The sequence below is a fragment of the Pelophylax lessonae genome, assembly GCF_965119305.1.
Source record: "Pelophylax lessonae genome assembly, chromosome: 12".
In the NCBI taxonomy this organism is placed as follows: Eukaryota; Metazoa; Chordata; class Amphibia; order Anura; family Ranidae; genus Pelophylax; species Pelophylax lessonae.
Window position 1 is genome coordinate 225,127,916 of NC_138779.1, and position 17,860 is coordinate 225,145,775.

General features: G+C 45.8%; 1 protein-coding gene across 2 annotated transcripts in view; it reads left to right on the forward strand.

Annotated features, from left to right (window-relative positions):
• Window positions 1–17,860, forward strand: part of LDLRAD2 (low density lipoprotein receptor class A domain containing 2) — a gene marked incomplete at its 5' end in the record, with an annotated part of 39,446 nt that overhangs the window by 20,007 nt on the left and 1,579 nt on the right. For both annotated transcript variants that reach the window (XM_082273674.1, XM_082273673.1), the window contains 2 exons: window positions 12,675–13,148; window positions 17,339–17,503. In XM_082273674.1, coding sequence (XP_082129800.1) covers window positions 12,680–13,148; window positions 17,339–17,503 — 634 coding nt within the window. The remainder of the gene's footprint in view (window positions 1–12,674; window positions 13,149–17,338; window positions 17,504–17,860) is intronic.

Consider the following 17,860-nt stretch of genomic DNA (forward strand, 5'->3'; position numbering starts at 1 on the left):
AATACTCCATGATTGATTGGAATACTCCATGATGGGAATACTCCATGATCTGATTATTCGATGATCGGAATACTCTATGATGGGAATAGTCCATGATCTGAATATTCGATGATCGGAATACTCCATGATGGGAATACTCCATGATTGGAATACTCTATGATGGGAATACTCCATGATCTGAAAATTCGATGATTGGAATACTCCATGATCTGAATATTCGATGATTGGAATACTCCATGATGGAAATACTCCATGATCGGAATACTCCATGATGGGAATACTCCATGATCTGAATATTCGATGATGGGAATACTCCATGATGGGAATACTCCATGATCTGAATATTCCATGATCGGAATACTCCATGATCTGAATATTCGATGATTGGAATACTCCATGATGGGAATACTCCATGATCTCAATATTCGATGATGGGAATACTCCATGATCTGAATATTCGATGATTGGAATACTCGATGATGGGAATAATCCATGATCTGAATATTCGATGATCGGAATACTCCATGATGGGAATACTCCATGATTGGAATACTCTATGATGGGAATACTCCATGATCTGAAAATTCGATGATTGGAATACTCCATGATCTGAATATTCGATGATTGGAATACTCCATGATGGAAATACTCCATGATCGGAATACTCCATGATGGGAATACTCCATGATCTGAATATTCGATGATGGGAATACTCCATGATGGGAATACTCCATGATCTGAATATTCCATGATCGGAATACTCCATGATCTGAATATTCGATGATTGGAATACTCCATGATGGGAATACTCCATGATCTCAATATTCGATGATGGGAATACTCCATGATCTGAATATTCGATGATTGGAATACTCGATGATGGGAATAATCCATGATCTGAATATTCAATGATCGGAATACTCCATGATCTGAATATTCGATGATTGGAATACTCCATGATGGGAATACTCCATGATCTCAATATTCGATGATGGGAATACTCCATAATCTGAATATTCGATGATTGGAATACTCGATGATGGGAATACTCCATGATCTGAATATTTGATGATTGGAATATTCTATGATGGGAATACTCCATGATCTCAATATTCGATGATCGGAATACTCCATAATCTGAATATTCCATAATCTGAATATTCATGATTGGAATACTCTATGATGGGAATACTCCATGATCTGAATATTCGATGATTGGAATACTCCATGATGGGAATACTCCATGATCTGAATATTCGATGATCTGAGGGTTCCTTGGAGGAAGTGACAATAGCGATTTATTTCCCGCCATCTCCCCGCGTTGCACCCTCCATGTATAAGGCAGTGCGGGGTGTGACCGGAGTATCTGCTTCTCCTGGAAGCTCTATAGAGGTCTCCATATTCCATTCCTCCAAGCACATCTCACAGATCTACGGAGATCAGTCTATATCTATCAGACGATATTCCTCCCGCCATCCCTACAGACTGATAGAAAGTGGGGATTAATGATCCTGTATGTCTTGGCCTCTGGGAAGGTTGGCGGCGTGGCTCTGGTCTTTGTTGTGGATGTAGATTCAGGAGGGACACGCGTCCCATTCATTCTCCTACAAAGCTGGTGATGAATTATTGTCTCTGTATTGTGTGTATAGTGTGGGCCGGGGACCTGAGATACCGAGTGTGTGTGGGGGAGGAGGGAAGATAAACCCTATTCATGCCATACTCCCCTGCCATATATTTATGAGTGGTGTCACTCCCTCCCCCGCCATATATTTATGAGTGGTGTCACTCTTCAGCCAGTGAAGGGTATCGGTACATTCTCTAATGCAGTGATCTCCAAACTGTGGCCTGGGGCCGGATGCAGCCTTTTGCTTACCTTTATCTGGCCCTTGAGGCATTATTTCTGCAACGGGGCACTATATATTCTTCTGACACCAACAGTGGGGCACTATTCCCCCCACCAACGCCAACAGTGGGGCACTATTCCTCCCACTGACACCAACAGTGGGGCATTATTTCCCCCACCGACGCCAACAGTGGGGCACTATTCCTCCCACCGACACCAACAATGGGGCTCTATTCTGCCCACAGACACCAACAGTGGGACACTATTCCTCCCACCGACACCAACAGTGGGGCACTATTCTGCCCACTGACACCAACCGTGGGACACTATTCCTCCCACCGACGCCAACAGTGGGGCACTATTTCTCCCACGGACACCAACAGTGGGGCACTATTTCTCCCACCGACACTAACAATGGGGCACTATTCCTCCCACCGACCCCAACAGTGGGACATTATTCCCCCCACTGACACCAACAATGGGGCACTATTCCTCCAACCGACGCCAAACAGTGGGACACTATTCCTCCCACCGACACCAACAGTGGGACACTATTCCTCCCACCGACCCCAACAGTGGGACATTATTCCCCCCACTGACACCAACAATGGGACACTATTCCTCCCACCGACGCCAACAGTGGGGCACTATTCCTCCCACCGACACCAACAGTGGGACACTATTCCTCCCACCGACGCCAACAGTGGGGCACTATTCCTCCCACCGACACCAACAGTGGGACACTATTCCTCCCACTGATGCCTGTTTCCCCCGCCGACCCCAACAATGGGACAATATTCCCCCCACTGACCCCAACAATGGGACAATATTCCCCCCACCGACGCCAACAGTGGAGTAGTGCGCTCGTCTTAAAGGTTGTATGTTCAAATCTGCATGCAGAAAACCCAATTTTGTGTTTCCTGAGCCACCAAATGTTTTTCAATTGTTCTCATCATGTCCTTTTTGATATACTGTATACACTCACCAGCAACTTTATTAGGTACATCTGTTCTATGGCTTCGTAGCACAAATTGCTAATCAGCCAATCCCATGGCAGCAACTCAATGCATTTAGGCATCTAGACATAGTGAAGACAACTCCAAACCGAGCATCAGAATGGGGAAGAAAGGGTATTGAAGTGACGTTGAACGTGGCATGGTTGTTGGTGGCAGACGGGCTCCTCTGAGTATTTCTGGGATCTCTCGGGATTACAGAGAATGGTGGGAAAAAGAGAAAATATCCAGTGAACGGCAGTTGTGTGGAGGAAAATGCCTTGTCGAGGTCAGAGGAGAATGGGCAGACTGGTTCCAGATGATAGAAAGGCAACAGTAACTAAAATAACCCTTCGTTACATCCAAGGTATGCAGAATACCATCTCTGAACGCACAACACATCCAACCTTGATATGTGATAAATCACTCGCACCAAGAAAAAAGTATGTGTAATAATCTGTTACACCAAATAATTATATGGACTGCTGCTGTTCCAACCAACAATGGTATAGAATGAGAAAAAATATAATATAGTATATTACTAACAGCGCAATGTCCCACGGGGTGTAATAGGGGTGCTATCCGTACTACCCAGAAAAAACAAGGGGGGGGGGTAGGTAATGAAACCAAAGTGCATGTGAAAGCTATGTGTGGGATAAATCAAATAAATAACATATATAGAATATATAATACCATAAATTAACATGTGCAAAATTGCAATTCACATAATATACATATAAAGTGCATCCCAAGATATAAGGATAAAGTGCATCCCAATATATAAGGATAAAGTGCATCCCAATATATAAGGTGCATCCAGTATAATTTAAAGTGCATCCGTGATGATCATGAAAATCATATACAATACATTATAATGCTATATAGGAGGTGCCCATAAAAAAGTGCATCAAAAATATTGTAAACGTGAAAATGTCCTTATAACGTGTTATTGCACAAACAAAACGCTCATGTAAGTGTCCAAAAATTTCAAAGTAAATAGACTATTAGTGTGTTTAATATAAACACCAGTAAAAAAACTCCTCAATAACATGGACTAGTGAGGTGGATCTTCCAATCACTGTATTGTGCAGGTCTGAAGCAATGGTGGTGTCACCCTCTGTGCTCGTGAGGTATGGTAAGAATACAAACTCACCAGAAGATGTTGACCCCCAATACCGTACAGTAAGGAGGTCAATACAGGCTTAGGGTATGTATCCAGAAGTATATCCCCCTTGTCCATGCCAGGGTGGTCCTAGATGGTCCTGTGATCGGTGTATTTGAAGTAGTTGCTCTGTCCAACGGTCCTGACACGAGGTAGCCCTGTTGATGGTAATGGAGCGGGCTAGTGTGGCTGATGGAGAAGCCTAGATGACACACTGCCTGTCTCTATCAGGTGGCGCCTCAGCTCCTGCCTCTGTGGTCTCCTGTGGTCAGCTCTTGCAACGTTTACAATATTTTTGATGCACTTTTTTATGGGCACCTCATATATAGCATTATGATGTATTGTATATGATTTTCATGATCATCACGGATGCACTTTAAATTATACTGGATGCACCTTTTATCTTGGGATGCACTTTATCCTTATATCTTGGGATGCACTTTATCCTTATATATTGGGATGCACTTTATATGTATATTATGTGAATTGCAATTTTGCACATATTAATTTATGGTATTATATATTCTATATATGTTATTTATTTGATTTATCACACACATAGCTTTCACATGCAATTTCATTACTCACCCTCTCTTGTTTTTTCTGGGTAGTACGGATAGCACCCCTATTACACCCCGTGGGACATTGCACTGTTAGTAATATACTATATTACATCCAACCTTGAAGCAGATGGGCTACAGCAGCAGAAGATCACACCGGGTGCCACTCCTCTAAGCTTAGAACAGAAAACTGAGGCTACTATTCCCACAGGCTCACCAAAATTGGACAATAGAAGATTGGAAAAACGTTGCTTGGTTGGATGAGTCTGGATTTCAGCTGCGACATTCAGATGGGAGGGTCAGAATATGGCACATGGATCCATCCTGCCTTGTATCATTGGTTCAGACTGGTGGTGTAATGGTGTGGGGGAGGAGGGGAGGTAACGGTTCAGGCTGGTGGTGTAATGGTGTGGGGGAGCAGGGGGTGGGGGTAACAGTTCAGGCTGGTGGTGTAATGGTGTGGGGGAGGAGGGGGTGGGGGTAACAGTTCAGGCTGGTGGTGTAATGGTGTGGGGGAGCAGGGGGTGGGGGTAACAGTTCAGGCTGGTGGTGTAATGGTGTGGGGGAGCAGGGGGTGGGGGTAACAGTTCAGGCTGGTGGTGTAATGGTGTGGGGGAGCAGGGGGTGGGCGTAACAGTTCAGGCTGGTGGTGTAATGGTGTGGGGGAGGAGGGGGGGGGGTAACGGTACAGGCTGGTGGGGTTGATGTAGTGGTGTAGGGGATATTTTCTTGGCACACTTTGAACCCCTTAGTACCAATTGAGCATGGTTTACACACCACCCCCTCCCTGAGTATTGTTGCTGACCATGTCCATCCCTTTATGACTACAGTGTCCCCATCTTCTGATGGCTCCTCGCAGCAGGATAATGCACCATGTCACAAAGCTCCAATCATCTCACCAATGGTTTCTTCACCATGACAATGAGGTCACTGTCCTCCAATGGCCTCCACACTCACCACATCTCATCCAATAGAGCTCCTTTGGAATGTAGGGGAACGAGAGATTGGCATCGTGGATGTGCAGCCGACAAATCTGCAGCAACTGTGTGATGCTATCATGTCACTATGGAGGAAAATCTCTGAGGAACGTTTCCCGCACCTTGTTGTATCTATGCCACCAAGAATGAAGGCAAAAGGGGGTCCAACCCATAATGATATGGCCACTTTATCATTAGGCAAGGTGTGCCTAATGATAAAGTGGCCGGTTAGTGTAGTTCTACAATGAAGGTATTTTGCCGGCTAGAACCTGTGGTGCGTGGTGTTGGTGTGTTGTTGTTGAATGCTGAAAGCCCCAGATTTCAGGTTCAAGTCTGACGTGGTAACAATTGTATGGTGGGGGGCCACTAAATGTTTTTTCAGTTGTTCTCATCATGTCTTCAGTATAAAGTTCTACAAAGAAGTTGTATTGCTGGCTAGAGCCTGTGGTGCGTGTTGTTGGTGTGCTGCTGTTGAATGCTGAAAGCCCCAGATTTCAGGTTCAAGTCTGATGTGGTAACCAGTGTATGGTGAGCCACTCAATGTTTTTCAGTTGTTCTCATCATGTCTTAAGTATAAAGTTCTACAAAGAATTTGTATTTCTAGTTAAAGCCTGTGGTGCGTGGTGTTGGTGTGCTGCTGTTGAATGTGGAAGTCCTAGAGTTCTTAGTTTGAATCTCTTGATGTGTTTGTATTTTTATGTTTCAAAGGCTTAGAGAGTCTAGATCCATGATATAGGTGCAATAGCAACGGCTTTTGTTGTCTGCTGGTTCTGTGGCACAGCATGTAAGCTCCTGAATGTTTGACTCAGAGGGCTGTGGGTTCGAATCCCATGAGTGAGCGAAGAAGCCTGCAGGACTTTGGGGCTTGTGTGAAGGGCGAAAGAAATTGTAAAGACTACCATGAAGTGATCAGGACTTGGCTAAGTTGGTGGTGTGGACCACCATTGGTTGTGCTTGAGTGATCCTGTGACCCTATGTCTGGGGGCAGAAATACGGTGAAGGAGAAGGGCATGTTGGTGAAAAATATGAGATTCATGGTAAAATAGCCAAAAATAAATCTTTCTTCGTCTTAGATGTTACTTGGCATTTATTGGTTGACCTTTGAGGTTCTCAAGCTTTCCCCATCCATGTATCTCTGTGCTTTCTCTGTTCAAACTTTGTAACTTGCCACAGTTTGAGGTTTGCAATCACATGGTTTCACGGACACCCTTGATGGTACACTATCAACTCCTGTGCCTTCTCTGTTCAAGCTTTCCATTATACTCAGTATTCACAGTTGGTGGTTTGCAATCACATGGTTTCACGGACACCCTTGATGGTACACTATCAACTCCTGTGCCTTCTCTGTTCAAGCTTTCCATTATACTCAGTATTCACAGTTGGTGGTTTGCAATCACATGGTTTCTAGGACACCCACTTGATGGTTACACAGCGAAAGCTATGTCTTAACCTCTCCTTACACAGAGGCACCACCGAGCACTTAGTTGCTGTTCCACCCCAAACAGCTTTGAGTTGACACATGTTTGGTCTGCTTTGGAAATCCAACTCACGGCCTTCAGATTTTCCATTCATTGTGCTGCACCTCAGCCCTGTAGCTCATTAGGGTTTGCTCATATGGTGCTAAGGGTCACCCTCTTCATGGTTACACAGTGAGATTTTCCATTCATTGCGCTGCACCTCAGCCTTATAACTGATTTCAAGGGTTTGCTCATATGGTGCTAGGGTCATCCACATCATGGTTACACAGTGAGACAGGTCCACTCCTTAGCCTCTCTTTACGCAGGGATGCACCTTTGCCACCAAGCACATAGTTGCTGTTCCACCTCAAACAGCTTTGAGTAGACACATCTGGTCTGCTTAGGGAATCGATCTCATGGCCTTGAGATTCCGCAGTCACTGCCCTACATGCTGCGCCACAGGACTGGATGCACAAGCCTGCCAGCAATGCCTATACATCCTAAATTCAAGCTGCAAAGTGTAGTAACTCATAGCAACCAATATGAAGAGAATTGGTTGCTACTGGTTTCAGCAATTTGTACGTTAATAAATAAAATTAGAAAGGTGACAGCCTGAGGATTCGAACTCACAGCCATCTTGGTTGGGAGATCACCAACATATCCACTAGGCTATAGTCTAGAGGGTGGGCGAGACCCAAACCAGAGTTGTAATATCATGTCATACCATATCATCAGTGTATTAATGTTCAGGCGTTGTACTAAATAACTATAATCTAAAGAAAACTAGTCTCCCAGTTGACCTTCCAAAGGATATTTGTACGTTAATAAATAAAATTGGAAAGGTGACAGCCTTAGGATTTGAACTCTCAGCCCCCCTGGTTGGGAGATCACCAACATACCCACTAGGCTATAGTCTAGACGGGTGGGAGAGACCCAAACCAGAGTTGTAATATCATGACATACCATATCATCAGTGGATTAATGTTGAGGCGTTGTACTAAATAACTATAATCTAAAGAAAACGAGTCTCCCAGTTGACCTTCCAAAGGATATTCCCATCTGGTAAAACTCTATTTTCAAGAATACGTTACCTTGATCATTATCTTAATTGCTGCTTGCACAGAACAATAACCCAAAGCAACCATAATGAAATAATACCTAGTCTGAAAGTTTATTGGTTATAGCTGGCTTCTTCAGTTTTTTTTTACTTTAATAAAGGAATCATGAAAAGGTGGTTGCTTGGGGATTTGAACTTGCAAACTTATCGTTTCTGAGGTCAGCAGTATACATGCAGAGCCATTGTCTCAGGTGGTGGGTTAAGCATTTGAATATTTTACTAAATTTTGCTACCATCAGAGCTTAGACTAGTCTGCCACTTGGCCTAGCGGAAATTCCAATATGGTAAAACTGTACTTTCAAGAGTCCATTGCCATGAACCTCAGGGCACTATCTCAACTGCGGCCTACAAAGTGCAGTAATCCACAGCAAATAATAAGAAAGGATACGCCCTCTGAAAGTTGATTGGAATAAATGATTCCGAAAAGATGGTCACCTGGAGATTTGAACTTGCAACCATTTTACTTACTAGCCCAGCATCTTACATACTGAGCTATTGCCTCAGATGGTGGGTGGTGCTCAAACCTAGATCTTTAATTTAATGGAATACCATATGACTAGTGGATAACTAGTTACATAATTTATTAAAATGCTACGATCAGACCTAGACAAAGCTCTCACTCAGCCTAGAAGAAATTCCTATCCGGTAAAATGTTACCTTCAAGAGTCCATTGCCACCAACCACAAGGCACTCAACTGCTGCCTACAAAGTGCAATAATCCATAGCAATCAATAAGAAAAGATACACCCTCTGAAAGTTGATCGGTTGCTTTAGGCTTTTGCAATAAATTGATCCGAAAAGATAGTCACCTGGAGATTTGAACTTGCAACCATTTCACTTACTATTCCAGCATCTTACATACTGAGCTATTGCCTCAGATGATGGGTGGTGCTCAAACCTAGATCTTTAATTTAATGGAATACCATATGACTAGTGGATAAATATTGACATAATTTATTAAACTGCTACCATCAGACCCAGAGTAGTCTCCCACTTTGCCTCCTCCTATGTGCACTTTCAAGACTCCATTGCCTTGAACTGCAGGGCACCATCTCAACTGCTGCCTACAAAGTGCAGTAGCCCCCAACAACCCAGTACCTAGTCTGAAAGCCAATTGGTCACTATGAGTTTCTGCAACTTCAATAAATAAATCTAAGAACATGACCGCCTCAGGATTCAAAGGACACAAGCATTGGGTTTATGTAACCCCTGCCATACACACACCACCACCAGCAAAGGGGATAAGAGTGCCTCAACCAGTAGTTGTAATATCATTACATAATGTCATATTAGTGGCTGGACTTCCTCTCCTGATTGTCTGAGACACAGCCGCGGCGCCATTGGCTCCCGCGGCTGATAATCAAAGTCAGTTAGCCAATCAGGGGAGAGAAGGGGCGGGACAGAACCACTGCTCCATGTCTGAATGGACACACTGAGCTGCAGCTCGGCTCGGGTGTCCCCATAGCAAGCTGCTTGCTGTGGGAGCACTCGACAGGAGGGAGGGGCCAGTAGCACCATAGAGGCACCTGAGAAGAGGAGGATCCGGGTTGCTCTTTGCAAAGCCAACTACACAGAGCAGGTAAGTAAGTATAACATGTTTGTTTTTTTGTTTTTTATTATTATAAACCAGATTATACAATCACTTTAGCCCCCGTTCACACTGGGGCGACCTGTGAGGCGACCTGGTCGCCTCACAGGTCGCCGCAGGTCGCCTCCCATAGGGAAGCTGCGGACCCGTTCTGATAGGAGCGACACAAGTCGCTCCGACTCAGAAAAAGGGTCCGGAGCTTCTTTGGGGCGACTAGGAGGCGACCGCCATAGACTTCAATGTTACGAAGTCCGTGGCGGCCGCTCCGAGGTAGCGGCGCGCTGCTCGCACCGCGACCTCCGAGGTCGCGGTGCGAAGTAGCGTCGCCCCAGTGTGAATGGGGGCTTAAGCTGTGTGGATTTTATTTTTATTGATTGTTTTAAAAAACTCTTAGGGTCCTTTCACACGGCCGCTCCGTGTGTCCGCAAATCATCCCATCCATTTGCGGATGATTTGCGGACATAATGTAAGTGAATGGCATTGCGAATGTCAGCGGAATACCATCCGCTGACATCCGATTTTCGTCCTTTCAGTTCTGTTCCGTTTTTTGGAACGGAACAGAACCCTATTTTTCATCCGTGTAAAAAAACGGAAAGGAAGGAAAATCGGATGTCAGCGGTGTCATCCTCTGACATCCGCAGTGCCATATACTTACATTATGTCCGCATATCATCCGCAAACGGATGGGATGATATGCGGACACACGGAGCGGATGACATTTGTGTCATCCGCTCCGTGAAAAAAAAAAAAAAGTCCCGCAGCGGACGCAAACAGAGGAGCGGCCGACTGAAAGGACCCTTAGATGGGCATCTTAGCGATGGCAATATACAGAGATACAGGAAATGATTTCTGACATGAGCGCACTCACATACAAATACAGGGCCAGCTGGATGGACTATTGTCTATATTCAACCTTTCCTACTATATAACCATCTAGGAATGACTCACACTTCCCACCCAACCTGCCGCAGTGTCACCCCCATCATTGTATACATGGAGTCCCCCCCACCCTTCCCCCTTCTCACACTGAGATTCCACCAGTCACATCTCCCAGGAAACCCAGATAGTAAATCTCCTACTGGTGACTAACTATAGCATGGAGAGTGATCTCTGTACAGCGCTGCGGTATATGTCAGAGCTATATACATGTATAATAATAATAGTGTGTGACTGTGGGGGAGGGGACATTAGAGTGTAAGCTCCTCTGGGGGGGGGACATTAGAGTGTAAGCTCCTCTGGTACAGAGACTGATGTGACTGTGGGGGAGGGGACATTAGAGTGTAAGCTCCTCTGGTACAGAGACTGATGTGACTGTGGGAGAGGGGTCATTAGAGTGTAAGCTCCTCTGGTACAGAGACTGATGTGACTGTGGGGGAGGGGACATTAGAGTGTAAGCTCCTCTGGTACAGAGACTGATGTGACTGTGGGGGAGGGGACATTAGAGTGTAAGCTCCTCTGGTACAGAGACTGATGTGACTGTGGGGGAGGGGTCATTAGAGTGTAAGCTCCTCTGGTACAGAGACTGATGTGACTATGGGGGAGGGGACATTAGAGTGTAAGCTCCTCTGGTACAGAGACTGATGTGACTGTGGGGGAGGGGACATTAGAGTGTAAGCTCCTCTGGTACAGAGACTGATGTGACTGTGGGGGAGGGGACATTAGAGTGTAAGCTCCTCTGGTACAGAGACTGATGTGACTGTGGGGGAGGGGTCATTAGAGTGTAAGCTCCTCTGGTACAGAGACTGATGTGACTGTGGGGGAGGGGAGATTAGAGTGTAAGCTCCTCTGGTACAGAGACTGATGTGACTGTGGGGGAGGGGACATTAGAGTGTAAGCTCCTCTGGTACAGAGTCTAATGAGATTGGTTCAGTGATCTCTGTACAACACTGCGGTATATGTCAGAGCTATATACATGTATAATAATTAGAGTGTAAGCTCCTCTGGTACAGAGACTGATGTGACTGGCTCAGTGATCTCTGTATAGCACTGTGGTATATGTCAGAGCTATATACATGTATAATAGTGTGTGACTGGGGGGGAGGGGACATTAGAGTGTAAGCTCCCCTGGTACATAGACTAATGTGACTGTGGGGGAGGAGACATTAGAGTGTAAGCTCCTCTGGTACAGAGACTGATGTGACTGTGGGGGAGGGGACATTAGAGTGTAAGCTCCTCTGGCAAAGAGACTGATGTGCCTGTGGGGGAGGAGCCATTAGAGTGTAAGCTTCTCTGGTACAGAGACTGATGTGATTGGCTCAGTGATCTCTGTACAGCACTGCGGTATATGTCAGAGCTATATACATATATAATAATTAGAGTGTAAGCTTCTCTGGCACAGAGACTGATGTGACTGTGGGGGAGGGGACATTAGAGTGTAAGCTCCTCTGGTACAGAGACTGATGTGACTGTGGGGGGAAGGGACATTAGAGTGTAAGCTCCTCTGGTACAGAGACTGATGTGATTGGCTCAGTGATCTCTGTACAGTACTGCGGTATATGTCAGAGCTATATACATATATAATAATTAGAGTGTAAGCTCCTCTGGTACAGAGACTGATGTGATTGGCTCAGTGATCTCTGTACAGCACTGCGGTATATGTCAGAGCTATATACATATATAATAATTAGAGTGTAAGCTCCTCTGGTACAGAGACTGATGTGATTGGCTCAGTGATCTCTGTACAGCACTGCGGTATATATCAGAGCTATATACATGTATAATAATTAGAGTGTAAGCTCCTCTGGTACAGAGACTGATGTGATTGGCTCAGTGATCTCTGTACAGCACTGCGGTATATATCAGAGCTATATACATGTATAATAATTAGAGTGTAAGCTCCTATGGTACAGAGACTGATGTGATTGGCTCAGTGATCTCTGTACAGCACTGCGGTATATGTCAGAGCTATATACATGTATAATAATTAGAGTGTAAGCTCCTATGGTGCGGATGTGACCGGTTTCCTCTCTCTCTTGCAGTGAATATGGTGGATTTCTGCGGTCAGACAATTAAAGGGGACGGGATGATAGTGAATTCTCACGCGGACTCCAGGAAATATTACTTTGTGTCGGTGGGGACGGATTGCCGACTCACTATGCAAGCTGCGACTCCGAAGGACAAGGTTCAGTTCCAGTTCCGGTTCTTCCTGGTGTACAGTCTCCTGCGAATGTCCAATATGAGGAGCTCGGGGCAGAACAGCAGTGCGCACGCTCCGTCCTCTCTGGAGACCCCCGGACCCCCCGGCTCTGTCAGTGACCCCTGTAATGCCGGCTCCTACGTCCAGTTCTATGATGGAAAAGACCTCCATAGCGAACCTCTAGGCACCCCGCTATGTGGAAAGACCATCCCCCGCCCTGTCCTATCCACCGGCAACTACCTGACCCTACGCCTGGTCACCCGGGGCCAGCAGCCCAGAGTGGACTTTGTGGGAGATTTCACCTCCTTCCGGATTGGTAAGAACCCCCCCGGGGGATTTCATACTTTACAATCAGAGGGGTTCTGAGATCTTGTGTATTACCCCGAATAAGCTTGTTTCTGTGAGGGGGGGGGGGGGGGATCATCCGGTGCTAAGATTCCAGAATTACACCGGCCAGGTTATATGAATAATATAGAATCTGACTGGCTGTAAAGAGGAACTCCGAGCATGATGGGATGGGTGCAGATTTGTTCAGACACTGGTCCGAACCCATCTCAGATGTCCTACTGGAAAGTTGCCAACAGCCAATCATATGTGGCAAAGGCATTCTCTGTCCCATATCCACACATATAGAAGGGGCAGAGAATATTCATCATATTAAAGCTGCAGTCCATATTTCCTGTCTCTTTGAAGCGTAAGTTCACCTTTTACAGAAAACCTGTAAGGTGACCCCCCCCCCCCATCCCACTTTACCGGTCCGGGGATTTAAAATTCCTGCAGCTTAATCTCTTATCTGTACCTATCACCATGTATGGAAAAGAGGCATTCTAATTGGTCAGCACCATTACATCGACGACGCCAACCAATCAGAATCTGTCTAGCCCACCCTGTCCTTAGTGCGAGGTGAGGAGAGGAGAACAAGCCGCGGGGGTTTCAAATTTCTGGACTGATAAAGCAGTTTGCCGGTGTGCGAAGGGGGTGGGATTGCGTGATTCAGGTACATCAGGACCGGGGGTGGGGGGGGAGGATGGATGGGGAGGGGATCCAGTGTAAGGTCACCTTACAGATTTTTGGTAAAGCTGAACCTACACTTTAAATTGTTTATTGGGGCCAATCTGGCCCAGATAAGCTATTTCCATCAGTAAGGGACCCAGCTGTGGTCAGGGCGGTATAATATACAGCAGGACCGGGGGTGGGACATTACTTAGCCTCTACAGTGAGGGAAAAAGTATGTGACCCCCCTGCTGATTTTGTACGTTTGCCCACTGACAAAGAAATGATCAGTCTATAATTTTATTGGTCGGTTTATTTTACTAGTGAGAGACAGAATAACAACAAAAATATCCAGAAAAAAGCATTTCAAAAAAGTTATAAAATTGATTTGCAGTTTATGAGTGAAATAATTATTTGATCCCTTCGCAAAATATGACTTATTAGTTGGTGGCAAAACCCTTAATAGAAATCACAGAGGTCAGACGTTTCTTGTAGTTGTCCTCCAGGTTTGCACACATCTCAGGAGGGATTTTCTCCTCTCTGCAGATCCTCTCCAAGTTATTAAGGTTTGGAGGCTGAAGTTTGGTAACTCGAACCTTCAGCTCCCTCCACATATTTTCTATAGGATGAAGGTCTGGAGACTGGCTAGGCCAATCTAAGACTTTAATGTGCTTCTTCTTGAGCCACTCCTTCGTTGCCTTGGCCGTGTGTTTTGGGTCATTGTCATGCTGAAATACCCATACATGACCCATCTTCAATGCCCCGCGGCTGAGTGAAGGAGGTTCTCACCCAAGATTTGATGGTACATGGCCCCGCCCATCATCCCTTTGATGCGGTGAAGTTGTCCCCTTAGCAGAAAAACACCCCCAAAGCATAATGTTTCCTCCTCTATGTGTGACGGTGGGGGATGGTGTTCTTGGGGTCATAGTTACATAGTTACATAGTAGGCGAGGTTGAATAAAGACAATAGTCCATCCAGTTCAACCTGTGTAGGTGTGTGTGACTGTAATCATCTAACATAGCCCTCAATCTCCTGATCCTTGAGATGTAAGTCTAAGAGTCTTTTGAAAGTCACCATACTACCCGCAGAAACCACCTCTTGTGGTAGACAATTCCACAATCTTGTAGCCCTAACAGTAAAGAACCCCCCACGTTGCCTGAGGTTAAAACGCTTCTCCTCTAATCGCATTGTATGTCCTCGAGTCCTCATGCAATTCCTTCGAATGAACAGCTTTTCTTCTAAGCTGAGATCCCCATTAAGATATTTATAAATTGCTATCATGTCCCCTCTCAGACGTCTTTTCTCCAGGGAAAATAAATCGAGCGATTGCAGCCGCTCTTCATAGGTAAGGTCCTCCAACCCCCTAATCAGTTTAGTTGCCCTTCTCTGGACTTTCTCCAGCTCCAACACATCCCTCCTGAGGACTGGCGACCAGAACTGGACAGAATACTCCAGATGCGGTCGGACCAGAGTTTTATAAAGTGGAAGGATTATAGTCTTATCTCTGGAATACATCCCTTTCTTTATGCATGCTAATATTCTGTTGGCTTTGGAAGCTGCCGCTTGGCATTGCATGCTGTTGCCTAATCTATCATCAACTAAGACTCCCAAATCTTTCTCCATTTTTGATTCCCCCAAGGGTTCCCCTCCTAACGTGTATTGTGCTTTTATGTTTTTGGTCCCCAAGTGCAAAACCTTACACTTCTCCACATTAAACCTCATTTGCCATGTCGTTGCCCACTCCGTAATTTTGTCCAGGTCATTCTGTAGGATATCTGCTTCATGCTGTGCAGTTATCGCCCTGGCCAATTTTGTGTCATCTGCAAAAACTGATATAGAACTACTGATCCCTTCCTCAATGCTGTTTATGAATAAATTGAACAAGGTTGGTCCCAGGACTGAGCCCTGGGGCACCCCGCTTACTACCTCAGACCAGTCTGAGTATGCGCTGTTTATTACTACCCTTTGGACACGGCCTTTTAGCCAATTCCGTATCCAAGAGCAAACCCTGCTGTCGATACCTGCAGACCTTATTTTATAAATTAAGCGCTTGTGGGGAACTGTATCAAACGGCAGCATTCCTCCTTCTCCAGTTGAGTTGATGCCAAAGAGCTCAATTTTAGTCTCATCTGACCACAAAACTTTCACTCAGTTCTCCTCTGAATCATTCAGATGTTCATTAGCAGACATCAGACGGTCTGTACCATGTGATTTCCTGAGCAGGGGAACCTTGCGGGTGCTGCAGGATTTCAGTCCTTCACAGGGTAGTGTGTTACCAATTGTTTTCTTGGTGACTATGGTCCCAGCTGCCTTGGGATCAGTGACAAGATTCTCCTGTGTAGTTCTGGGCTGATTCCTCACCGTTCTCATGATCATTGAACCTCCACGAGGTGAGATCTTTCATGGAGCCCCAGACTGAGGGGGACTGACAGTTTTTTTCTGTTTCTTCCATTTGTGAATAATCGCACCGACTGTTGTCACCTCTCACCAAGCTGCTTGGCGATGGTCTTGTAGCCATTCCAGCCTTGTGTAGGTCTCCAATCTTCTCCCTGACATCCTTGGACAGCTCTTTGGTCTTGGCCATGGTGGAGAGATTGGAATCTGATTGGTTGCTTCTGTGGACAGGAGTCTTCTATACAGGTAACAAGCTGAGATTAGGAGCACTCCCTATAAGAGAATCCTCCTAATCTCAGCTCATTACCTGTATAGAAGACACCTGGGAGCCAGAAATCTGCTTATTGATCAGGGATCAAATAATTATTTCACTCATTAAAATGCAAATCAATTTAGAACTTTTTTGAATTGTGTTTTTCTGGATATTTTTGTTGTTATTCCGTCTCTCACTGGTAAAATAAACCGACCAATAAATTATAGACTGATTGTTTCTTTCTCAGTGGGCAAACCTACAAAATCTGCAGGGGTTCAAATACTTTTTTCCCCTCACGGCTCTGTGTGTTCCGTCAGCAAAGCTGGCAACTTCCTATCTGCTACTGGAACAAAAGTGATTGCTACACGGTGAAAATGGCGCCACTTACATCCGGGTAAACCAGAAGGGATGGCAGGTCATTGCTTCCGGGTCACCATAGCAGACAGCCAATCCCGGCTTGGTTTGGCTTTCCAACTAGCCAGCTGGTTGCTTGGGTCTCCCAGTGGAATGGGAAAGCCCGTGCAAGCCGTGGAAGGTTGCAGGAGGTGGGGGCGTTAGTTAGTTAGCCTCTAGGATTGCTTTTACAAGAGAGCTGCCTGCTGGTATTAAGAAAACCGGACCGGGGTGATGCCTGTAGCTGCATATCCTCCCAGTACAACCACCAAGTCCAGTGATGTACCGGTACGTTGCTGGTCCAGAAATAGGTATAACAGGGCTGATTGGCAGGTATTAGCAGTTTGCTCTACTTCCCTGTATGAAGGGGTCTCATGGCGGTGTCAGTCCTGAGTGATCCAGCCACAGATATTGGTGAAGCGCATGGAATCCCCTCCTTATAACCTATTCTCCCCCCCCCCCCCCCCCGCAGGATTCAACACCTCTGAGTGCAGGCCGGAGCCGTACTTCTACTGCCACAATGGGAAATGTGTCCCCTCCAGCCTGGTGTGTGATGAATGGGACATTGATAACTGCGGGGATGGCAGCGACCAGTCCGCCAGTCCTCCCGCAAACTGCCAGCGAGACGGGGGGAAGGGTAAGTGCTCCGCCTCTAATTCCTGTATTTATTTCTGTCCACTGATTGAGATTCAAGTGATGGAAGACCCATCCATGACCCATCTTCAGTGTTCTGACTAAGGGAAGAAATTTTCATCCATTATTTTACAATACATGGCCCCGTTCATTGGCCCCCTCAATGCGGCAAAGCCGACCTGTACCTTTATCAGAGAAAGAGCCCCAAAGTATCATGTTTCCACCTCCGTGCTTCACTGTAGGGATGGTGACTGTAGGGACGGTGACTGTAGGGACGGTGACTGTAGGGATGGTGACTGTAGGGATGGTGACTGTAGGGATTGTGTTCTTAGGGTCATAGTCAGCATTTTCCTTCCTCTAA